This window comes from Austrofundulus limnaeus, unplaced genomic scaffold (genome assembly GCF_001266775.1).
Source record: "Austrofundulus limnaeus strain Quisiro unplaced genomic scaffold, Austrofundulus_limnaeus-1.0 Scaffold65, whole genome shotgun sequence".
Lineage (NCBI taxonomy): Eukaryota > Metazoa > Chordata > Actinopteri > Cyprinodontiformes > Rivulidae > Austrofundulus > Austrofundulus limnaeus.
The window spans coordinates 1085117-1109051 of record NW_013952467.1 but is presented as its reverse complement, the minus strand read 5'-3'; the positions used below and the strand labels follow the sequence as shown (position 1 = coordinate 1109051).

At 37.3% G+C, this 23935-nt stretch overlaps 2 protein-coding genes across 2 annotated transcripts in view; both read right to left on the bottom strand.

Annotated features, from left to right (window-relative positions):
- The window catches only part of crebbpb (CREB binding lysine acetyltransferase b), a 46390-nt gene extending 34016 nt beyond the window's left edge, over positions 1 to 12374 (bottom strand). Inside the window, exons 1-2 of the mRNA XM_014010094.1 lie at positions 12200 to 12374; positions 11483 to 11568 (exon numbers count right to left, since the gene is read on the bottom strand). Of these exons, the coding sequence (XP_013865548.1) occupies positions 11483 to 11568; positions 12200 to 12213 (100 nt within the window). The 5' untranslated portion in view covers positions 12214 to 12374. The remainder of the gene's footprint in view (positions 1 to 11482; positions 11569 to 12199) is intronic.
- A 719-nt stretch (positions 12375 to 13093) lies between these two features.
- The window catches only part of adcy9 (adenylate cyclase 9), a 30290-nt gene continuing 19448 nt past the window's right edge, over positions 13094 to 23935 (bottom strand). The window contains exons 2-9 of the mRNA XM_014010095.1: positions 21101 to 21267; positions 20000 to 20107; positions 19410 to 19666; positions 19124 to 19226; positions 18387 to 18595; positions 17826 to 17985; positions 17496 to 17638; positions 13094 to 17314 (exon numbers count right to left, since the gene is read on the bottom strand). Coding sequence (XP_013865549.1) covers positions 15967 to 17314; positions 17496 to 17638; positions 17826 to 17985; positions 18387 to 18595; positions 19124 to 19226; positions 19410 to 19666; positions 20000 to 20107; positions 21101 to 21267 — 2495 coding nt within the window. The 3' untranslated portion in view covers positions 13094 to 15966. The remainder of the gene's footprint in view (positions 17315 to 17495; positions 17639 to 17825; positions 17986 to 18386; positions 18596 to 19123; positions 19227 to 19409; positions 19667 to 19999; positions 20108 to 21100; positions 21268 to 23935) is intronic.

Below are 23935 nucleotides of genomic sequence, written 5' to 3'. Positions count from 1 at the left end.
ATATAAATGTTGACAAATAAATGTTTGGATAACTTTTCAAAAAACAAGCATTCAATAACAAGTCTTTTAAGTCAGGTAAGAAAAAATAAATAACTTTTAAACGTAAAAACTTAAAATTTCTTAACATTTATTAATGTCACCATCATGGTCCGTCCTGTGCAGAATGACAATATTCAAAAAAAAATTTTTTTTACTAAAACCTCTAACTTTGCTCCAGTTAATTTTAGCAGCATGAATCTTTGCACAGGTAAAGTCCACAAGTGGATTTATGGTTTCCAGGAGTTTTTTTTTTAGCCTACTTCATTATGGTTTTAAATAGGTTTTATACTGTCCAATGAAAAAATTATTCAGGTGAGAGTGAAAAAAAAAAGTATGTTCCATCCCCAATATCTCTAAAAACCACAGCAGCTGTTTTAATACTTACACTTCTGATGAAATCTCCCAAAATTTAGATTTAATTTCATCCTAAGATTTTTTAGAGTTTATAAATTCTGGAGATACACTCATTACCATTTCAACATGGTATTTTGAGCAATAACATCAAGAAAACCCATTGGGGCTTAAGAGGTTAAAATAAAAATGTTAAATATTAAGCAGGGGTAGACATAACCATTGTTTAGGTTGTCCGAGACAACCTATTTTTATTTCGGACAACCAGATCCTGTCTCCTGGTTGTCCGGTGGACAACCAAGAAAAAAAGAACTTGATTAAAATTCTCTGCTGCGCGTGTCCATCATTTGTAAAAATGAAAATGAGAAAAAAACTTGGTAAAACCAAACAGAACACTAAACTGTAACTTTTAATAAGGTCATGTACACAGTATACTCCTATTTAAGTGAAAATGTTTGACCTATGAGCAGAAAGAAGCTTATGAATGTTGAACTCTATTTCAAAGAAGAGAATGAGGAAATTTTATTCATGCAGCTCCTGTCAACCTGGCTGACTGAGAACAAATTATGTATAATAAACTTTGTCTACAGATAATTTACTTGTTAAATTACATTTTCCTTGAGATTCTTTTGGACAACCAAAATGTTTTGCGGACAACCAGTTTTTATCAACAGGTTGTCCGCTGGACCATCAAAATTAGGGGTACAGATGAAAATTTTCATCTTCTTTTGAGGATGTGACATTTTGACCCCGATGACATCATCGAGCACATATTTGCTTAATGAAATGTCATGTAAATCGAAGAACTAATCAATACGAATTTACTGATACCTTGTTTGTAAAATTTGGTTGGTTTATAGCAAAGTTATTGGCATTTAAGTTTTCTGTACCCCTAATTTTGATGGTCACAATAGAAAAGGGGTGTGGTCAAAAAGGGGTCCCTGGGGGGCAGTGAGACCCAACTTTTTTTCTGTTAACATGCACTTTCTGAAAGAGTGGACCCTAGGGTACATGAAAATACCAGAGAAGTTCAGTAGTGGGGGTGCCCTGTGAGCCACCCTAGCCCATGGACTAAGTCAAGATGGCTGACTGAGAACACTTGGATACATATATTTAATTAATTTTGTCTTGAGGTTTTTTGTTGTTTTATTGAAAATGTTGCAGACAACTAGATTTTGTCAAGAGGTTATCCACTGGACAACCTAGAAAATGATCTTAAGTCTACCTTGAATGAGTTAAACATCACAATATCTGCTTCAAATGAAAATACACACAACACAAAACTAATGAGAAAAAGCTTACTCATGAAAAAATTAACTTTTAGGATGGTGAATGTAGGGTTTAAATTTGTATGATAATGGTCAAGTGTTCAGTCTAATTAGATTACAAAATAAGACTGATATTGAAAATGCACATTAATATATTAGTCATTAATGTCCACTCAAAATATCTGTAACAAAGACAGTTAATTGTTGTTAATTTACAACAAACAGCAGCATCCCAGTAAAATCTTTTAACACTCTTTTAATGCCAGGATGTTGTGCAGAAAAATCGTCCCGACTTACCAGGGCAAGAGAAATGCGGTAGAGATGGAAAAGATAAAACTGTAAAACAGAAGGAGTGAAAATGCTACTATACACTCAAACGATCATTACATTTACTGAAAACTAAGTACCAACTAAATACAAGAAAAAAGTATTTATGAGCTGTGATGACAACAAATTTAGCACAATTATAACACACAATGGCAAAAAATGATGCAATTTCAAGCATGTGTGTCAGGGAGGACATCTGACGTATCACTAAGCTAAATCTTTCCTGCAAGTTTGCTTGCTGAGACGACTTTTGCATAAGGAAGCCTCAAACACAAAAAACTGGACATTGTGCAACTGTGTAATAGCCTCATTTCAACCAACACAGATAGAAACTTCTTCATGTTAATGACCATCTGGAAATCCAAAATTTAAAAGGATAATAGAAATTAAAATAATAATATAATAATAACCATGCATGCCTTCCAAAAGCTGGTATTTCCAGTGATTAGCAAGAATCTTTATATAGTCTCGTTTAATGCATGAATGAAATTATCTGCTGATACAGTCTGAACCTAATTCTCCAATATTCCCACAAAATTTGTGTAAAATTATTTAAAACTCATACACACCACGTTCTAAGTTACCTCCAGCAGGTATTTAGGTAGCAGAATTTTGGAGGGCGTCAAAACTTTAAGCCAGACACCCCCACCCTTGAAATTTTACACAAGCTTAAAAAATTTACAAAGATGAAAAGAAAGATACGAATGGAGCAGGACTGGAGATTGTGAACACAACAGCAGCTACTGTAGTTGTACAATCACTACCCACCTCCTCTATCCAAGCTGGTGCAATTTATTCTTTAAGTGTCTTCTTCTGGCTTGATAAAAGAATCGTGATCACTCCCTCTACCACTTAGGAAGCTTATAAAACTTACGGAGGGGAAAAAGTTACTGACAGACCAAGACCGGAGATTGTGAAAACAAAACAAGCACAGCTACTGCAGCTGCACAATCGTTAACTACATCCTCTATTCAAGCCAGTGTAATTTATTATTTTTGTGTCAGGCTTCATAAAGTATTTTCAAAGCTTATGTAGTTTATAGAAATTAAAGAAATGTATGTAGAGCAAAAACAACAAATTTATCTACACCCCCAAACTGTTAGCAACTGTATCAGGTGTATTAGGTTTCTTGGACTTTTTGGTAACCACTGTCAGGCTGGAAATTTTTAAGTCCCGTTTGTTAAAACTACTGTTAAAAAAAAACAACACATAAAGGGTAATATATAACCAGAGCAAATGAAAATGGGCTTCTTATCATTTTTGCGGATGACAGTAAGACTACAATAAATGTATCTACTGAAATCATGTTTGAATGCGATTTATTTTAAACAGATATTTCAAATACAAAGGTTAAGAATAAAAGAGCAGCAAAGAGACAAATAATAGCTAGGTAGCATCCAGTTTCAACCACCCTTCCCCCTCTTTCAGTTCCACCTCAGCAAAGATGTTAACCAGAAGATCCAAAGTTTTGATTGGCAATTTTTTGTTGGTTTGACAAAGACAAAATGAACAACTTGGTTGTTTTTGGGAAATGAACAGCTAACCTTCAAGTTTCATATTGAGAAATGCTCACCACGGTTCTCATACACAAGGCCAAACGTTGAAGGTGGTGGCTCACTAGGTGAGTAGCAACACTAGAGCGTAGCTGCCTCTTAACTGCAGTGCTGACGCGCCCATTCAGCCAGACAAATGAATGCAAGCCTGACACTGGCCTGTGGCCACGGGCACAAACATCCTGACATGAGACTGAAGCACCATAAAAAAAACTGTCACACATTAACATAAACATCAAAGATTGCTAATCTGTCTGTGAGCAACAGCTCTGCATGAGGTTGGCTGCATCAGGAAAAAAAAGACATCTTTGCTAACTGTCTTATTGCCAACAATGAAAATGAGTAACAACTCTTGACAAATTAAGACAAAATAACTGGGTAGAAAGGATCTCAGGCAACAGCTACGTTGGGAAATTACATTATGTTGTAAATATTTACAACTAAAAACAACACAACTGAATTTACTTCATTTGTGTTGTTTCATTTGTAAACAAATCTAAATTTAAGTAGGCCACAACATTAAGCTTTTCAGCCCTTTTTTCCCTCATTCAATAAGAAATATGTGCAACTTGCAAAGAAACTAAAATCTTTTGTCTGATATGAAAACAAAATTTGTATTTGAGAAACAAAAACAAAAGTTTATAGACAAATTTAAAGTTTGTTCCTGCACAGAACACACTACGATTGTTGGAGATAACTTTTGTATGATGGCTTAAAACAAAATATAAAAATGTGGGTTGGGCGTTATTGGCAAAAAATTTTATAATGATTAATTGTGGCATTAAGCTGATAAGAATTAGAAAAAAATAACAAATGACAATTGCACATGAATGTAGCCAATGTTGTGGCCTTGGTCTGCATTTTCTGATGAGGCTCACCAAAAAGGGTGGTCCTGAAAAGATTTACAGAAATCAATTTAATTAAAAAAAATAATTCTAGTTGCACATTAGGCCCTAAATGGGACAAAAGAAACATCCACTTTTTTAGCCATTAAATAAAACATTTCTCTCTATCAAAATAGATAATTGGACAGCCGATTTATTAGTTTGATTTTCAAACTTTTCATATAAAGATTCTTATTTGTAGAGATGTGTGACTAGTAGAGTTGGGCATAATCGTATCGTGTGCAATTAATCACCAAAAATCGATTACTTTTTGGCACATGACGATTAATACGATTAATGCCACCAGGCAGAGTCCGGACTCGGTGCTCCTCTCTACTTCAAATATGACGAACATTAAAAAAAAAGGTTTTGTAATTCATTTATCTATTAACACCATTTAAAATTTGATGTATAACCTGAAGTCTGTAATTTTGACACAATTTGGAACAGATTTGTATGAAGAGCAAATCTTTCCCACTAAATTGGTCATTTGACTAGGACGTAACATTGTCCAAGGACTCCAGGGGATTAATCGTCAAATTAATCGTTATCAGCTAAATACCTCAATTAATCGTGATAATTTTTTTACCAATATTGCCCAACCCTAGTGACTAGGCAACTCATAATTTGACTGTTTCAGAGGTTTTAGAAAAAAATTGACGCATCCATAATCATCATAATCTACAAAAGATATTGACTACAGAATCTTTCAGATCTTACAGAAACTAAATATTGTATTTTGCAAAACAATACAATATAAAACAGTTTTCTTTCCATCAACATTATGGTAACTAAAACAAAAGGTTGAACACAATATCTCAAGAGGCTATGTCTGTTGGAGGGAAGTTAGGCTCATTCACAAGATGCCTCAGTAGAGGATTGAGACATGTTCCGGCTGCCTCAGTCCATTCAGAAGAAGCCCACCTCTTGAAAAGAGCCCGCCTCTGTGCTTAAGAGTGAGGTAGTATCAGAGCCAGGCCAGCCAACATGTTGAAACAAAAAAACACTATGCCACCACTCAGTTACATGAGGACAGGGTGCGACTTGCTGAATTAAAACACCAAATAGGTATATTACCAAGGGAATAGTGACAATGACGAACAGCAATTTTGTAGTAAGCTTAAAAAGGTTAACCACAAAGAGGGTCACTAAACTAAGTTAATTCTGTAGGTTTTGTAAAAGATATTTAACGTATCCCGCTCCACTTCAGTCCAGCTGAGTTACAGCTGCATCCCTCTTTTTTGGTTCCATACTGCCCGCTTCATTTTTGAATACTTACGTCTGAGCAGGAAGAGGTCGGTTCATTCTGTGATTTATGAATGACCAGAGAGAGGATAAAGGCGGACAGGTCTGTGTGGCCATTTCGTTAAACTTTTTGAACCCACAAAATAACCCCTCCACTACTAAGACCTTGGATTGGGCGATATGGCCTAAAATCAATATCACACTATATTGACCAGTTTACCTCAATAACGATAAATGCACAATAAAACTTACTACCAACCCCCACCACACACAAGTACATGCTTTAGTCTAATCATAACACTATACACAGTGTCCATGTTTTTAGTCAAAGTTAACAGTTTGGTATATTTTTTAAAATATACCAGATATGTCTTTTGTACTTCACAAAATAACTTTACATGTTTTATTTGTTAGACTGACTGATTTCTCAATTAAAATATATTTTAAAAGGTATCATTTAGAGAGCATGTAATCATTTAATACTATTTATTCTTCATATCTGACCATTTATTGAATCACAGAGCAGTTCAGTCAAAGTATGGTTCTAAATACAAGATAAGCTACAAAAAATAAACTACTAAAAGAACATAAGAGGTTTTTTTGTTTGTTTGTTTGTTTTGTTCGTTTTTTGCGGGGTGAGGGGTGGTGCCTAACGCTAAGTGGAGACTCATCTTTTCTATACTGGGGCAAACAAATGTTCATCACTATTTTGGAAGAGCTGAAACAGTGTCTCTCTCAGAACAACTCAGCCTGTGTGCACCTCGGCGCGCTCCCGTAACAGCGCTGTCGAGGAGAGGAGTTTGGTCACGCGAGCAAAGTTGGACATCTGTTAGATAACGATGCTCTGGACACATAAACTTATAGTGTGTTAGATTTTAGATACCAATGTCTTGCGTAGCTCGGGAGTGAAGTGTGGAGGATGGGGTTTGCTCACTCAGGAGAAGAGCTGCAGGCTGACCGGTGTTTATCCTGCAGACTGCTACACTGACATCAGAAAAACCCGCCCTGCTCTGCTCTGATTGGATAAAGCTGTGGGGGTTCGTTTGATTTGTTGAAAGCAGTGTCTGTTTAAACGTGTATCAGAATTTTTCTGTTGCGGTCTCCACAACAGAAAACAAGCAGGTTCTCCGACATGGGAAAAATGACGTGGGTCATGAAATTAGCATGTGATAATATAATTTATTTTCCTGGGCAAGCTATTTTTACCGGTATTATCGTGAATGGCTACGTTCACAATGCAGGCAAATCCGACCCAAATCCGATTTTTTTTGCCCCATATGACCCATATCTGATTTTTTATGACAGTCTGAACGCAACAAATTATATTTTTTTCAAATCCGACCCAGGCCATTTCAGTATGTGGTTTTAAATCGGATACATATCTGATGTTTTCAAAGTGACTGCAGTGTGAACGCTCATGTCACATTCCATCTGACTTTTTCATCAGGGAGGTGGGGGTGAAGGATCGATAAGACACTAACCTCAGGTCACGCTGTTTAAATCTGTAGCTCCATGTGTTTATAGGTCGAAAACACAAGTCCAGTTGCTTTGTCTTTTTACTTTTAATTTTCAATGCAGAAAGTATGATAATAATGACGTCCAGCCTGGGTCGCAGAGCGTATAAATCCTAAAGTTACTAGGTCAATACTTTTTTCCAGCTCATTCGTTCAAAAATAAAAAGCTTCACAGGAGCATCCCGGTCAGGGGCAGGTTCAGATATAAACACTGAACTAAACAAGCATGTCAGATAATTATTTAATCGGCTCTGATTAAAACAACTTCAGAGTCGACGTGCAAAAAGTAGCATCCATGCTAGGCTAGCTCTGTAAACAAACAAGCCGGCTGATGAGACGGGACGTCTTTTACTGTCCATGCGTGTCCCATCAGCGCTGTGTGGCGTTCACACAGGAGTCTGATGCAGGTCACATTTAAAATGTAATGTGAATGTTCACACCAAAAGCTCGGATTTTTTAAAAAAATTGGAAATGAGCATTAAGACATGCACTGTGAACGTAGCCGATGATATGATATGGCCCAGCCCTATTAAGACCACATACAGGGTCATAGCAAATATAAATTCCATAAACAAACAAAAAATATATTAAAAAAACATTAACATTAGTGCTAGGCGGTATACCAGTTCGTACCAAATAGTTTATTTTTGTTGTGATATGAATTTTCTGAATACCGACATACCTAAATAGCCTCAAAACGTGTGGAACGTTTCGTCGTGGCCGCTGTTTCCCGGGGGACACTTTTCCTCGCTGCACCGCTAATATGCGTTAGCATGCTAATGTTATTGTTGCAGCGGTGGCTGGCGATTCCGCTTCTTATATTGGCTGACGTAAAAAAAAACATCCCGTTTTCATCATCGCTGAATCTAGTAAACACCTCTTCAGTGACGTGCATGGTTAGATATAACACGTGACTTTAATATGGAGACGTGGAGACGCATGGAGACTTAAGTGTACTTCTATTGTGAAAAGCCGTAGTTTGTAAGTGAAACTGATTGACTGGTGTGCAAGGTGAGTCGTGCTGTTAATTTTTATTAAATAACATAAAACAACAGACCCGATAATAATCTTTTCTTAACCCTCCTCATTCACGACCGGACCAAAATGCATTACTACTGTCTCCAACCATGAGGAGAAGAACAGACGTTTAGAGGAGGGAAACAGCAGCACAGACAGAGGTACAGTAAAAGAAAAAAGTTAATAAGCGGTGTTTGTACATTTTATTATCAGCTGACCTGTGATGAAAAGAAAAATACCGTGCTATACCGTGAAACCAGTGTAAATGTTGAAAATACCGTGATATAAAATTTTGGTCAGACCGCCCAGCACTAATAACATTCATAAAGACTTTTCCTTACAAAAAATAATAATAATAAAGACTTTTCCTTACTATAAGAAAAACTAACTTTGAATTCATACCTCTCAGCTTGATGCTTGTAACAACCTGCTACAGCCTTTTGTTTTTATTGTTGCAAGGTGCTGAAGTCTGACAGGTATGTAGAGTTCACCTTTAATATAACCTGAAACCATTTGTTTGAGCAGTAAATATTTGTCATATAGAAACAGCTCCCTGAGGTATTTTGTGTAAAAAAAAATATGCATGCACATTCACTTCAGACTGCCGCACCTACCAGCTACTTTATTAGGTACACCTTGCAGGTATCAGGTTGGATCCCATTGCCTTTACAAACTTCTTTGTGACATAGATTCAACACAATGTTGGAAAACTTTCTCAGGAACTTTGCTCGATATTGACATGATACTGTCACACAGATTTGCTGCCGATGTGTCAAAAGAACATCCATAATGTGAATCTCCTGTTCCATCACATCCCAAAAGTACTTGAATGGACTGAGTGGAGACCACTGGAATTCAGTGGATTGAGACTCAGAGCAGGCAACGCTTTTCCAACGTCTTACTGTCCAGTTTTGGTAAATCTATGTAAACTGTAGCTTTAACTGTTCTTAGTTGACAGAAGTGGCAGGCTGTATTTTCTACACAAATGTTGCGTGAACTTAGGAGTTTTATTACAGTAATCACATTCTGACTTGTGAACAAACACACTTTGAATTCATTCAAAGATGTTGCAACTCATTGAAAAACAAAAATATTAAAGTGTGTCCTTTGTCTATAGCAAGAAGTTTATAAAAGGTTTACGAGAGCCTTAAAGAATACATTTTTGAAGAGAAAAGCTGCAGACTTTGTAAATATATTAACCAAGTTTTAAAACTATTAAAACTGTTTTTAAAAGCAAAACATATTTGTCCAATTATATTTCAATGGCAGCTACTTAAAACAGAAATTAGAAGATGGCACTTAGAAATTATTAAACACTAATAACTTCAATGTAAAACAATGGCCTTCCATCAGCTTAGAAGTTAAGTAATCAAACAAGATATCCCCAGTGAAATGCAAAACATGTCAAATATTGTCAATTTCTCTTTTGCAAAACATAAAAAAGCAAAGGAGCTCTGCAGGTTGAGCAAGTGAAGACAGAGACCCCTAGGGCAAACTTGCAATATTAGTTTTGCCATGGTCGGCCATTAATTTTTATTTGTTTTTTTTGTTTGTTTTAGTTTTTTTTTTTGCCCTTATTTACAATAGATTAGAAACGATAAGTTTATACATATTTAAACCAGTTATCACACCTCCCATTTTTTCTTGTAGGGCAACTTTAAACTCAAACACCTATTTAAATGAAGATCAGCTTGAGACAACTATCATTTTATCAAGCTGCACAGGTTCAAATGCATCTGTTGAAATTGTACAGACCATAGATATCAATGAATAAGTGACAAAATCCCACACAACTCATTAAATTCAAAACACAGATTTTTTTAAATAATATGTGGTTTTTGGCTCATGCAAAAAAATTTCATCTGGAACAATGATTCTCAACTGGTGGGCCACAGGCCTTTGTCTGGGCAAAGTATTCTGATTGTAATGCCAGTCTTATATTTAACGCTTAAAGGAGTAACTTAATGATTTTATCACATCGTTTTCGTTTTGCATTCAATGAGTCAGCTAAAGCTACACGTTTTGAGTGTTGATGAAACTACCTCTTGCTCGCCATGTTGTTTTATCATTAAACCTGTAGTTTTTGTGTTGACACTAGTCTACCATCTCAGGTTCTAACTGGATTTTCCTTACACTGGAGGAACTTGCAAAGTTGATAGTTTCTTCGATTTAGGTTGAGGCTGTCATTGCTTGGTAATGGTAGGTCCCATAGCCAAACCAGTTAAGATCCACTGGTCTAGAGCAGTGGTTCCCAAACTTTTTGTCTTCTGACCCACAAAATATCCATGGCAAAAACTTGTGACCCCAAATATTACTGGTCTGAGTACACAAACTTTGTTAATAACCCTAAATACACAGGCTTTTTGACAATCTAAACAGCTTATACACAAATATAAATACTTATTTTTTATTTATTTTGTGTTTTTAGGAAAAATATTACATCAGCAATTATTTTATTACCCTTTAAATTTATTTCTGGAGATTATCCAAGGTGCTTCATGACCCATAATTGGGTCCCAAGCCCAACTTTGGGAACCAAAGTGCAGTGGTTCCCAAACTTTTCAGCTTTTGACCCACAAAATAACAGTAGCAGAGACCTGTGCCCCCAGCTATTTTTGATGATAAACATTTGTATCAGGTCAACAAAACATGGACATACAGTAGTAACAATATTTTTTATACTACATTTATCCATTTTAAATATACTAACCTCACTCCTTTGTAACAACTAAGGCAAAAATTTCATTAATTCAGAAAATCTTTTCAGGACCCCACCTTGATGTTTCAGGACCCCACTTTGGGTCCCGACCCCAACTTTGGGAAACACTGGTCTAGAGGGTTTTACACTTCTATAAATCTAACATGTAACCAGGCTAAGAAATAGCAAAGATCAAAAATAAAAAAATATTTTTATATATCCTAAAGTGATAGTTACCATTCAACTAACGTGATATTTAATGAATGACTTTTAAATGCAATTTTACTCTTGCAAAACTAAAACTCAAGCTGAATGTTTGCCTGTTTTACAGTTGAAGTCCTGGCTGACACCCAGTTTGACTCTTTTGCTTTTCTAACTAATTTTCATAAAAGTCTTGACTCATCAAGAATGACTCATTTAGGAACCTACTGTACATATTTTCTGTAATATTTCTGCATCCCGCTGAAGTGCCTGATGGGTGAAATTTTACTGCAACTTTTTTTTCCCTTTCTCTTTCTTAGCAGGAGAACTCGGTGTGCAGTTTTTGGATATTTGGTGCGTTTGTGAAGCTGTTTTCTGTCCTTACCTGGTCCATCTGATCCTGAGAGGGGTGAATTGAGCTTGGGTCGCTTTGCAGTGGGGGGTCCCGCATCCAGGAGATTTTCAGCCATCCTGTTCGGTGAATATTATGAATGGATGAAGATTCAGAAAAATAAAAAATAAAAATAAACCAGGCTGTCCAAATCGTCAGTCTCTACTTTGTAATGATAGGTAACTTTTTCCCAACGTTGCGTGCGAAAGAACAACGTAGTTTTTTTTTTTTCTTGAATGGCAGACAAGCGAAATTCTGCCTGAAGAAAATGACTTCAAAAGAAGGGCAACAGCGCCACGCTTCGCCACCGAAGATCACCCCATGATAATCCAACACCCAACACCCACATAATTATCCTCAATAACTACGTTTAAAAATTATTTCAGTTCAAGAAAAATAAATAAAAGGCATTCAAAAATTAATACACACGGTGTAAGCGAATCCCTTTGCCCACAGTTCGCCGATTTCACGTAAATACAGAATCATTTTTTTCGCTGTCGAAACAAACGTCCGTAAAATCCACTTTTGGCTCAAATAAAAAGAAGAAAATTTGGAAAATATTTTCTATGAGGCGGATTATTTTTCTCGTCGCTGTCTCCCGTTAAAACACAGCGTCTCCGCACGGAGATACGGCGAGAAGCGGCGCCGTCTAAAAGGGAAATCAAACATACAGTGGCCTTTCGAGACGATAAAAACACACGTAACCCTCACATGATTGGATTCATTCTCAGCGGAAGAACCCAGTCTTCGATTTTCTGCCAGAAAAATGCCGTTTGAGTCGGGTCCGGGTGGCTCCGAGAGGTTTGAAAATTAGTGCTCCCCCCGAAATCCCGATTCTGAGCCGCGTCAAGATGGCGGCTGTTGATTCCTCCGATACAAAAAAAAAAAAGTTTTTTTTTCTTCCCAGCTAGACTGTGGGGGGAGGAGAGGAGGTGTCGTGCTCTGACGTCCTGACGTAAACCAGTGTCCCACCGTGCGTCATGTGGACGTACGTGTAGTCGCCTTTAGGGGTGCAATAACTTTAAAAAATCATGCATTTTAGCTCTACCTGCTACAAACTGAGCGCATTATCAGCTACAATATGCCATTAATATGGCTGACATGAAGATTTAAATAAACAACCATCCTACAAATAACTATAGCCTTTTTACGGTTTATAACATGACTTCTACATAACTGCTTTATTCTTCACTTTGTATTAACCTGTAGTTTCCATTAAAGTAAATTTGAAATGGAATTTAAATAATAGCTAAATAGTTTTCACTATCAGACATATAAAATCCTGTTGACCAAAAGTTTAAATAATAAAAATTCATTCAAAAGACAAATCAGTAGGCTATGTTCTATATTTATTTTTAATGGAAAATAATATTTGGATTGAAAAGCTTTTTTTTTCTTACAAGTTTTATGCTATTTAGCAAATAAAAACAAATTATGGTACAACCAATGACTCAAGGTTGAATTTTATGTCAAAAACATTACTTGCTCTAAAAAAAGGTAAAATAAATTACTAAAATCTGCACATAAGCTATGTACTTTGTTAAAATCTATTGCTGGTAAAAACTTTAGTGTTGTGTGCAATCTGTAAATTCAATTTGACATCAATTCCCAGCAACCATCTTTATTTAACAACTTCCACTTCACCTATCAGCGAGCTATGTACAAAAACATTTTCAAAAATAAGGGAATAAAATGGTTTTCTACATGAAATTACTAGTCCAATCCTACCTACCAGCATGTAACTTAGTGTCTCCACATTTTATTTAGTGAGTTGAGAAAGAAAAAGAAATTTGTATTGATTAAAGCCTTTGCATGTTATATTTCTTGCTATAATGAAAGTTTCGATAAAATTTCTTATCTTTCCAAGGATCTCAAAAAATACACACAAAACACTTTCACAAACACTCAGAGGTAACATGCGAACATAAGTATTATTTCAACATTGAAGTTTTGCAGCTCTTTAAACTAATACTCTAATGCATGCATTTATATAAATAATAAACAATGCTTAGATGGTTTACAATAGAAAAGCATAAAGCACATAAAAATGAAACCCTTGTGCAATTATATTTTAACAGTTTGACTGTGTAAGATCTGATGAAAAAGACAAAAAAGTCTTAAAGATAAGCAAAGAAATTGTAAGAGATGGCAATGACACTCTTTGGCGTCAACATATTCCCAGTGTGTGTTTCTGCTGGTTCAGAATGTCACTTACAACTCAATTAATTAGGCATATTCAACTCAAACTGTATGCTCATGTACACAAAAAAACTGCCTACAAACATGTATAGAGATTCTTTTTTTTTCTTGTCCACAGAAAAAGTATGATCACAAAAACACAAAATTTGAATAAGCTTATCAAAATTACAAAGACAAAATTAAAGGTATGTTCATGTTTGCTTTTTAAGACACTCAAATTTCTACCTCCACTAGCACTTTACATTAGATAACTATTTTCCCTTTATTGTTGTGTAACAAATTATGGGTTGCTACAAGGGTTGTGTGCTCATTTGCAAAATGAGGTTATTTCCCTTTTAACCTTTATTACTATTTTTAGACAAACTTTTGGCACATTCTATATGCACATAAAAATACTAATTATAAAAGGGATTCAAAATAATGTTTTTAATGTGAAATTTTACATTTAATTCAAGAAAAGGCACTGCTCATATATCTTAGAAAAAACTATCAAAATTAAAGGTGACCCAAGCAAAAATATAAATTGTTACAAGAAATTAAATCAACTTAAAGTGAGGACAAAATTGAATCAAATCTGAATCAAAATGTACAAGACATTCCAACTTTAACCTAATACCATTCCTCTATTCTTTAATATCAAATACAAAATACAATATAATTAACAAAAAAAGATAAAGCTTATTGTTTTTTATGCAATATTAATTTTTGCTGTATTACAAATTCTGAATGTGAAATGGCAGTTTGAAAAGATTCAAACAAAACTCAAAATAAGACAAGCAGACTTCACAGTAAACCTTTTTGCTTTTGAGCACACAGTCCTTTTTGCCAATAGAAAATGCAGATACATTTATAATGATTCAACATAAACCAAAAACAATTAAAGCTCAAGAATTACCATTTTTGCTTTTACAGTGCTATCACATTAAGTTACATGCAGTTGAAAGTTTGAGGCAGCAAAAGCGTCAACATTGTTTGCATCCAGTAGCCTACTGTCGTTCACATACTACAGAGCAGGGTCTTAAACAGTTCAAATTCCATGTAACAAATGCAAATAAATTACATTCTACTGATTATCATCGTCTTGAAAAAATAACTATCAACTACTTTAAAACACAACGTAATTATTTCCAATCTTTAGGCAGTTTTTTTTTTCCTCAAGTCCATCTGAAGTCATAGTTTTAATCCACAGGTACACCAGTTCATTGTAGAAGCCATAGAAATCCTCCTTAATAGTTTGATTTCTCACAAGAGTCAGGAGTTTGGGCAGAGGGCACAAATACTACAAGCTTATGATGTCGCAAGCATGCGGAATAAATATAGCTGAGGAAATCATCCCTAAGTGTTGTGACAATACAAAGATTTTATCTGTGTGTAGAGAATAAGCTGCCACATCAGCAAACAAGATTTCATCATCCCCCCACCCACCTACCCCCAAATAAGTGTAATTTTGCAATTTGGACAAGACATTTGTGTAGCTCACAGCTACCTCTACTGTTTAAACCCTGCCTGAAGTTAGACAATAAACACAGAGATGCATTACACTGCATTTATGGAAATACACTCACACAGCTCAGACTTGTCTGCCTGTATCGATTAGTCCTGGCTAGAACGTTCATGTGGAATTTTCTGGTTTTAACACAGAGGCACTGCAGCGTTTTTGTGCAGGTTTTACCATGTTAGAATAGTGGGGTTTTTTTTCCAACTTACCACAAATATTAATACTTTTCACTTTGATTTACTCTTGAACACAAAGGCAAAAGTGTCATAGCAAAACATACTGCACTTTAAAAAGTAAAGCTGTAAGAAAAGCAAATATTCCACCCCCCAAATGTGTTCTTATTTTCCCTTTATGCCATTTTCTTAGTCAAAAAGGCCTAGTTTGTATCTTATTCTATTCTAAAGGCACTTAAAAGACATTTGAAAAAATAATCAATATTAAAAGTGCAAAGATAATCAAGTAAGTTAATGGGAGACTGTGAGATTTTTAGCAGGCAAGAAGGGAAATCAGCATCAGCTGCAACATTTTCCCAGTTTCTTATGTGTTCCTGCCTAACAACCTTTGTGAGGTCCACCAAGCTCTTGATAAAATCAGTCTATCATATTTATACAACAAACCACCTGAATCATGGCTGATAAAAAAAAAAGTTCACATATTCTTTCAAAACTTCCACCTCCACCTTAAGTAGGACCAAAACTATAGCATGTATACATGTCAACCTGCAGGAACAATAGCTTAAAGGTTCAAAGGCAGATAAGAAAAGTGCCATTGTAGCAAATGCCTAAAGCCTGGTTAACTCTCCAGCATTGACGTCATTATCATTCTCATGTTTGTCTTTCTTGACGTCTTTCGAGGACTTTGTTGGATTTCGGGGTGTATCTTGCTGGACTGAGGATGAGATGATAAGCTGTTTGTTATTTGACGATTGTCCTTCAAGACTGGCTACAGGTATGGATGTTAGGCCACTGTGAGACACTGATCGTCTGGGATAAGAAGTTCCTGTGGAGTGACTTCTGTGATGGATTTCTGCCTCTTTTGTTTGACTGAGACCTGTAAGATTTGAGGAACCAGCGCTGGCGCTGGGTACCATTGTATTGGTACAGCTCGCAATCATGCTCGTTGTGGGGACCATGCTAGCAATTTCATCAGTGGGAGAGCGCCCAATGCTGCCATCCACCTGCGCTCGAATCTCAGGCGAGACAGAGAGCTGGTACTGAGGTACAGGACCACTGTCACTGCTTTTTGGGAAAAGGAAAGTCTTCATCTGACCTTTGCCTTTGACATTAACTGTGCCCCGATAATCAAATTCATAATCCATGCCACTGAGGACACAGTAGCTCTCCTCGCTGACCTGAACGCGACACTCCACACCTGTCGTGTCCATGCGGCTTGCAATGTTGACAGTGTCGCCCCAGATATCGTAGAGGAGCTTTGTGGTTCCGATCACCCCTGCTGTCAGAGGGCCGTGATTGAATCCAATGCGGAGCTTGAAGCCAAAGCCAAGCATGTTCTTGTTGAAGTCATCCACCACTCGCATCATCTCCAGGGCAAACTCAAAGAGAGCACGAAGGTGTGCGTGAGGATGAGCTGCATCTGCGCACTGCTGAGCGTTGAGTCCAGCCGCTGCCATGTAAGTGGCACCGATCGTCTTGATCTTTTCGATGTTTGCAAAGATAGGCCTGCGTAGGAGCTCGTCAAAGTCACCAATTAACTCATTAAGGACACGATAGCACTCCTTGCCTCCCTCATAGCTTTCTTCATAAAACTCACTGAAGTTAACAATACTGGCAAATATAACCCCCACATTGTCGTGGTTCTTAGAGTAACTCTGGGTCACCTTAAGTTGCTCGGCCACATGAATCGGAATTATATTGCGAAGCAGCCAGTCGGCCTGGTCTCTCATGTTCTGAATCTTGATGCGGTGTTGATCGGCTTCCACATTGCCATGGTAATGCAAACGGTAGCTGACCTCAAACTCACGGTTAAGGAACCAGACCAGGAGGAGGAGAAGGAAAAAGGCCACGCAGGCTTCGGGAGCAAGGATTTTTAGGTGGGTTTGCGGGTCAGAACTTGTTGGGTTGTCAGACAAAAAGATGGAGCTGTTGCCAACATTGTTTTGAGCATCAGTCCTTGTGAAAAAACAACAACAACAACACAAGAATTATAGCAGTTACTAAGAAAAACATTGGGCAAAAATATGTCTAGAGATAAATGTTGCTTGTAGCTTCTGTAGCTACAAGAAATCTTTGACTAAAATGTTTTTGTGTGTGTTAAATAAATGTTTAAAGAAACTCATTAGGTCTGTCATACCTGCAGGGAGAGCTGAAGAGCAAAACAAGCATCACGAGTCCCACCAGTGTAGCCACTGCTGAGCGCATCCAGTAGCTGAGCTGGCAGAAGTTACAATACTGAATAATAGCTATGATGATCGCACAACAGATGAACATGGTGTACTGAGGGGAAAAAAGAAAAATATTACTAAAAAGGAAACAGATACTGCAAATTAAATTGTCTAAAAACATCATAATCAAGTTAGAAAAAAAATCAGTAACACTGATGACACCAACGGTTAGCTGAATTCAATCATACAACGATTTTAGCAAAGACTGACAAAAAAAAATCCATAAAACTGAATTCCACCTGAATAGAAAGATGCATGTCACAGGAGACGTGGGAGAGGACCACCACACCAGGCAGAGACACCAGGACAGCTCCGATTAAGTGACGCATCACCCAGCCTGAGACGGCTCTCATCAGCACCCGAGTGCAGCTCAGCACACTGTCCAGGTAGAAAGCCATACTGGAGAAATAAGAAAAAGGAAAGGTGTAACTTAAATAAATGAAAGACTTTTAAGTTTAAATGTTCTTGATAGTTTCTATCTCTAGTTTCAAGTTTTTATCCCCACTCATCATCTTTATGTCTGCAAAGGTACATAAGTTACAATTTCTGCACGCGTTTGCCCGTTTTTCTTAATATGTAGAAAGCACATCAGGTGGCACTGACAGAATTCCCTTACCAATACAAGCAACTCTGTGATTTTCATAATGTGGCTTTAGCCTCTTTATTAGGGGTAAAAATGTGTTGACAGGTATAATAATATTATGAAAACTGTAATGGCAACTTTACTTTGCCTGTCTCACTGGTTAAATTTGGCTTAGAGCCTGGTAGTTAAAACCCACAGACTATGTCTTGTTTCTCACCGTATAGCAAACAACAAAGCCAGAGCCTCCAGTATTGCAGCTACAGATGTCAGAGTAAGAGCCAGTCTGGAAACGCTCTGCTGAGTTACTTGTGGTCGAAGGAAACAGGCAATTGAGAGGGCAAAAACTACTAAACAGCACAGAAGCATATCCAGGAAAGAACTGAATGTCGGACTGGCAAATGTCTGCACCGCTGCTTGGTTTTCCACCTAGAAGAGGAGACAAAAAACGGTGACCAGAAACAGAAGTAAATTAATGTTATTAATGTCTTCACTATAGTCAATCCTACTTTTGCTGCCATAGAATTGCAGTCATGCCATCCAAAGTGTACGTTTGAGGTTACACCAGCAGAGGGCACTGTAACTCAATCAATTTCTGCACTGAGGGTCCTGCAGTGATTTCTCTTTGCCGCAGTCTGACCAGTCTGGTTATAACGTTGTGCTAACAGGCTTCCCAGACAAGGGTCAGACACTGGGAAACTCAAACAAAACAATAAAAATGCCACCTCAAACATACACATACAGGAAAACGGCAACGCAATAGCTGCAAACACTAAACGGCACTGACGTTTCCTGCAGTTGTAAGAATTTTCATTTCAGATCACACTCACAAAAAAGACAATATGTCACAGTTTAGACTCACAACATGAACAGATAATCATGGAAATGTAAAAAATAAAAGCATATGCGTGCACTCTTATCACCAGTTGGCATATGGGCACCAGATTTCACACACACCTCCTCCTGGTAGCTTATCCTGTAAGCAGACTCCAGGCTCTTCTCCAAGAAGGTGAGGCTCAGCTTGTTTAAGGGAGGTTTGTAGAAATAATCCTTCATGAGACTATAACAGAAAGGTGAACAATCCACAAAAATATCTCTTATTCAGGTTTCTAAGTTAACATCATTCAAATACAAATCAGCATAATTTTCCCATAAAAAATGACAGGTCTCTGCTTTTAAGTTTTGCAATAAAAGGAACATATTTGTAATGATGGGATTAAAGTATTTATTTTCACTTAGTTACCTATCCTCCTTGATAACATCCACAAAGTGAGCGTCACTCCTCTCCCTGAAGTTTTTGGACCGCAGAGGGATGAGCGCCGAGTGGTCCATGCCCATGGCTCCTCCACTCCATGTCTTCTTCTCCTTTTCCTGCAGCATCTCGCACAGCGACGTCTGGCTATTATTCAAGGCCTCCAGCTGAGGACTGAGAAGACCATTCACAGTTTTGGGGCTGCGCCCAGCAGATATCGCAGGGGAGCACTTCAAATTTGAAGAGTCCTAAGAGGAAGAGCGACATCTTAAATTCCCAAGAAAGGAGGTGAACTAATGAGTTTTGAAGTAGGTCAGCAGCGTTTTTAAGTAGTCCAAATAGGAAATATAAAAAAGAAAGTCTTTGTTTTAGTCTCGCCAGTTCAGATTTATGCACCAAATGTATCCAGGACTCATGCAGTTCTACTTCTCTGAACTAATTTTATGACCTCTTTGTCCTCTCTTGAACATTAGATCTTTTAAACTAATATAACAAGACAAAAAATGGAAAAATATAATTCAGATATGTTCTCATTTGCAACATGTTTTCTGCTTTCAACAAGTTAAGAATACAAGGCAAACCTTGCTATTTGTTTTGTTGTCTTCACGGCAGCCATTGTGCACTATTCCTTCCTCTAGAACCTGATCCTCTCCTGCTATTAGGGTCATACTGCAGGACAGACAGGGAGACTGTGCAGAGTTTGGAGACAGTAAAGAGAGGAGAAACATTGTAGTACGAGGTCACATTAGGAGGATGAAAATTAATATGTTTTGTAGAGAAAATACAAAAGGATGAAGATAATGAATGAGAACCCACAACTTTTTCTGAGAATCATGTTCTCAGCAAATGTTCCCTCATGTGGAGGGGCAGCAACAAAGAAAAAAAACAAGACAACAAAAAAGTAAACATGAGAAGGTTTTCATGAGATCAAGGTCTTTTTCTCACACAAATGCACTGGGATCTGTGTGAAGTGGATACTCAGTGTACAATAAAAACTAAAGACCTTGCATTTTTTACAGGAATTCATAACATTCACCACCTTTCATGACAGTTTTAAACTAAAACATCTTATGCTAATAAGGCTCAAATTCATGCCTGTTTTGCTCAAATCTATAATTTTATATTATAAAGATATTTCAAGGTGTGTTTATGTGCCGAGTGTATGCTTTTGGATGATTCTCAGCTACTATCGCACCAAAATTAGCTTAATATATGCATTCTGGATAAAATTATTTTTGTGCTGGCTAGGGTCGATTAGATGTGGCAGCCATCCTATAGTAGGTTGACTCCAAATGTTAATTGGTTGTAGATATGATATATATACAATGATTTGAGGATTTCATTAAAATCTGTCCAACGGTTCATTAGATATTTTGCTAACAGGCATATTTTGACTTCAATAAAAACAGATCTCACACAAGTTTTGGTAGGGTGCACAATGTAGTAATGAGCCATAAATAAAAATATGAGGTTTTATGGTGATACTGGGCTAAAGGTCAACACAAAGTCTACCTTCATGCATGCACAAAAAGGGATTTTTGTTTTATAAAAGCTTCTACACCCACATAAAGCACACAGAATGTTGTAGAACATGGAGCTCCTCAGGCAGTGCAGATATGCAGTGATACAACTATACTGTTCCAACAACATGTCCAGCTTTCTCAGAGATAGTGAAAGCTCACCTTGGATTTGTCTTGGGGAAGGGTGCAGGCTAAAGCAGCTCCATCAGGCGTGTGCAATCTGGGCACAGGACACTGAAAGTCTGCATGTTCTGGTCTAGACAGTCCCATCTGGGAGCAGTTACATAGGGACTCAACCTTTCTGCTAGAGATAAGGTAGGTCCTCATGCCTGGAGAGAGAAGGGAATAAAGACGCACAGGTTAGAGATCATTTTAGTCATCCATCCTTGTATGTACATTAAAGACACGATGGGTTGTGGAAATGCGTTAGGATTCAGCAGAGGCTCGATACCTAGGATGATTTCCCTCAGTGACTTTTATGAGCAGGTTTTTAAAAAAGAGAAAAGCACAGAATAGAAATATGTTCCACTTGTGAAAAGCCAAGGTCATTCACATGAATCATTCCTTTTGTTGCATATACATAAACAAGGCGGTGCTTTGACACAAGTTTGTGTATTATTCATGCTATTCAAAAATCGGATGATTCAGACATGCACAGAGAAACCCTTTGACTCATACAGCTGACACTTTAAGGTCCATGTCTTCTCTCAACGATCACTTCTTTTAATCACACTCACTTCATTTCTGCTTTTCCACAGCCTGGGCATAGATTTATGTCTGGTACCAAATTTCTCCTATTCATCCTTCTTGAGCTTCTACACCATGTGAAACTCAGCATTTCTGTTGAAGTGAAACGCAAGAGTTTCTGAAAACGTTTGGATATTTGTATCAAATGACCATGTTCAGTTTCATACAAGCTGCAGTCAATATTTGAACACCTGCGTCTTCCCGCTTCTGTCAACCTATTAGCATTTCTATCACATCCACAAGGTTTCTGAGTGCGTTTGTGAAGATTTCCCTCAGATGTGAACTTGTCAGTTCCTTAAGCTAGTATCTCACTGGGCTGTGACTGTCGAAAACTTAACTTCAAATTGTAAAATAGGCACGTTTTCCAAGGCAGTCTCACTGAATTCTAAGTGTTTGTGACTAAATGACCAGTGAGCTATGTGGCTCTCCTAGCTTACTGTCATGTGCATAGCTTGCATAACTATATTCTAAAAACACCCCTAGACACCCTTTTTTCATGTTTTTTTTCATCATCTCTGCAGCTGTAATAGCTGGGGTGTGCCTTTTTAGTAGTTTAAGGTCTTATATGTGGGTCTGAGTCCACCTACAGTCTGTACGCAGACCCAGTTTGTGATCAAACTCCTCTTCATTTCCCTCACATCATGTTGTGAGAAGATACACTCGTGCTGTCTGTGTCTGCAGCACAGGTAAGTGCAGGTGACTGCGTGCTTAGCCACATAACCTGACTGTCAGTGAGGCCACATCCTCAGGCTCGGAGTTTTGTCAGTGCTAAATGCTTCAGACAGGGCTGTTACTGCCTGTGTTGAATCACCCCGCGGCTGCACTCTGACACACGATGACCATACATGACATCAAAGAACGCATCCTTATTTTCCAATGAAGCCACAAAAATTATAATAAAACTCAGAGATTGATAGTGTGGCAAAAAGAAAAAAAAAAACAAGACTCGCATAAGAAACAACACTAACCGCCTACACACACAAACACACACACACACAAACACCTTCACACAAAGTGTGCGGAGGTGTAGATGGACTGCTTCACAGTCGCTGTTGATGTCCAGGTGGATGAGATTCAAGGAGAGGAAATGAAGGCGGTAAAAAGCTGTAACAACAAACTCATTCCTCGCACCAGTGATGCAGAATGACACAGCAGACGAGAACAGGCAGCGGGGAAACCGAGGAGCGCCCCTGGCTGCCTCTGAAAATGAGAACGTGTGAGTGTGACTGTGTGTTAGACCCAGAAACACAAACACACAACAACACAAAACGCACACAGCATTGAATTATTTCATTACTTTACTAATCAAATGCCTCTCTGGCTCCTGCCACGGCACACTCTGGCTTCTGCTGATGAGTCAGCAGGGTTATTTCTCCCCAGCATTTAAGGTTTGAACATATTTTTAGAAACAGTGGGTACAAGGTAATCAATAACCCTACGATATTCACATACAATTAGAACAAATACTGCTGAATATATATATATGAAGAGAACCAAGCTAAATCCACCCAAAAATAAATCAGTGAACCGTTCAGTTTCTATTCCCCCAACACTGTAAAACATTATGAAAGATAATGAAGCATTTTAAGCTATGCTGCATGAAAAATTAAAGGACAAGAAATATTTTGGACTCAATTCTCTGTATATTTTCATTCCAAATTAAACGTGAATGTTTCTTCATTTTCTGGTGRCATTTAAATGGAGTGCAGGTGTACCCAGGGATTTGGTATTAAGAACAAAAAAATGCTCAGTAACCATTTTTTGTATTTAAAAAACCTTCTAAAAACCTTTGAAAAATCCAAGATTGTTAAACTTCTGTCAGACACATGGAGCACTATTTAAAATTCCAAAACCCAGACACCACTGTCAGACTAACAAGACGAAGATGAAAGGTTTTTTTTTTTAAGTACGATGAGACAAAATGACTCTTGATGAGTAAATTATTGAGCTTGTAATACTTCAAGTCTTGTACCAACAAGTTGGGGAAAAGTCTAAAAGAAAGGGAATTGATGGAAGTTAAAGATAAACTAAAATATTCACCCAAACCAGACGGCACTCTTTAGTGTTAACATGAAGAAATCCAAAGATTTTAAAAAAAGGACCTTTTTGCTTCCTGCTTTATTTTAAAACTTCATTAGTCAACTAAAAACTAAAAGATTGCCTTCTTCCACCTCTGACCTAAACTTGGGCAAAGCAAATAAGAGTTTATGAGAAAATGATGCAATACTAAAATTGTACTGACTTTTACAA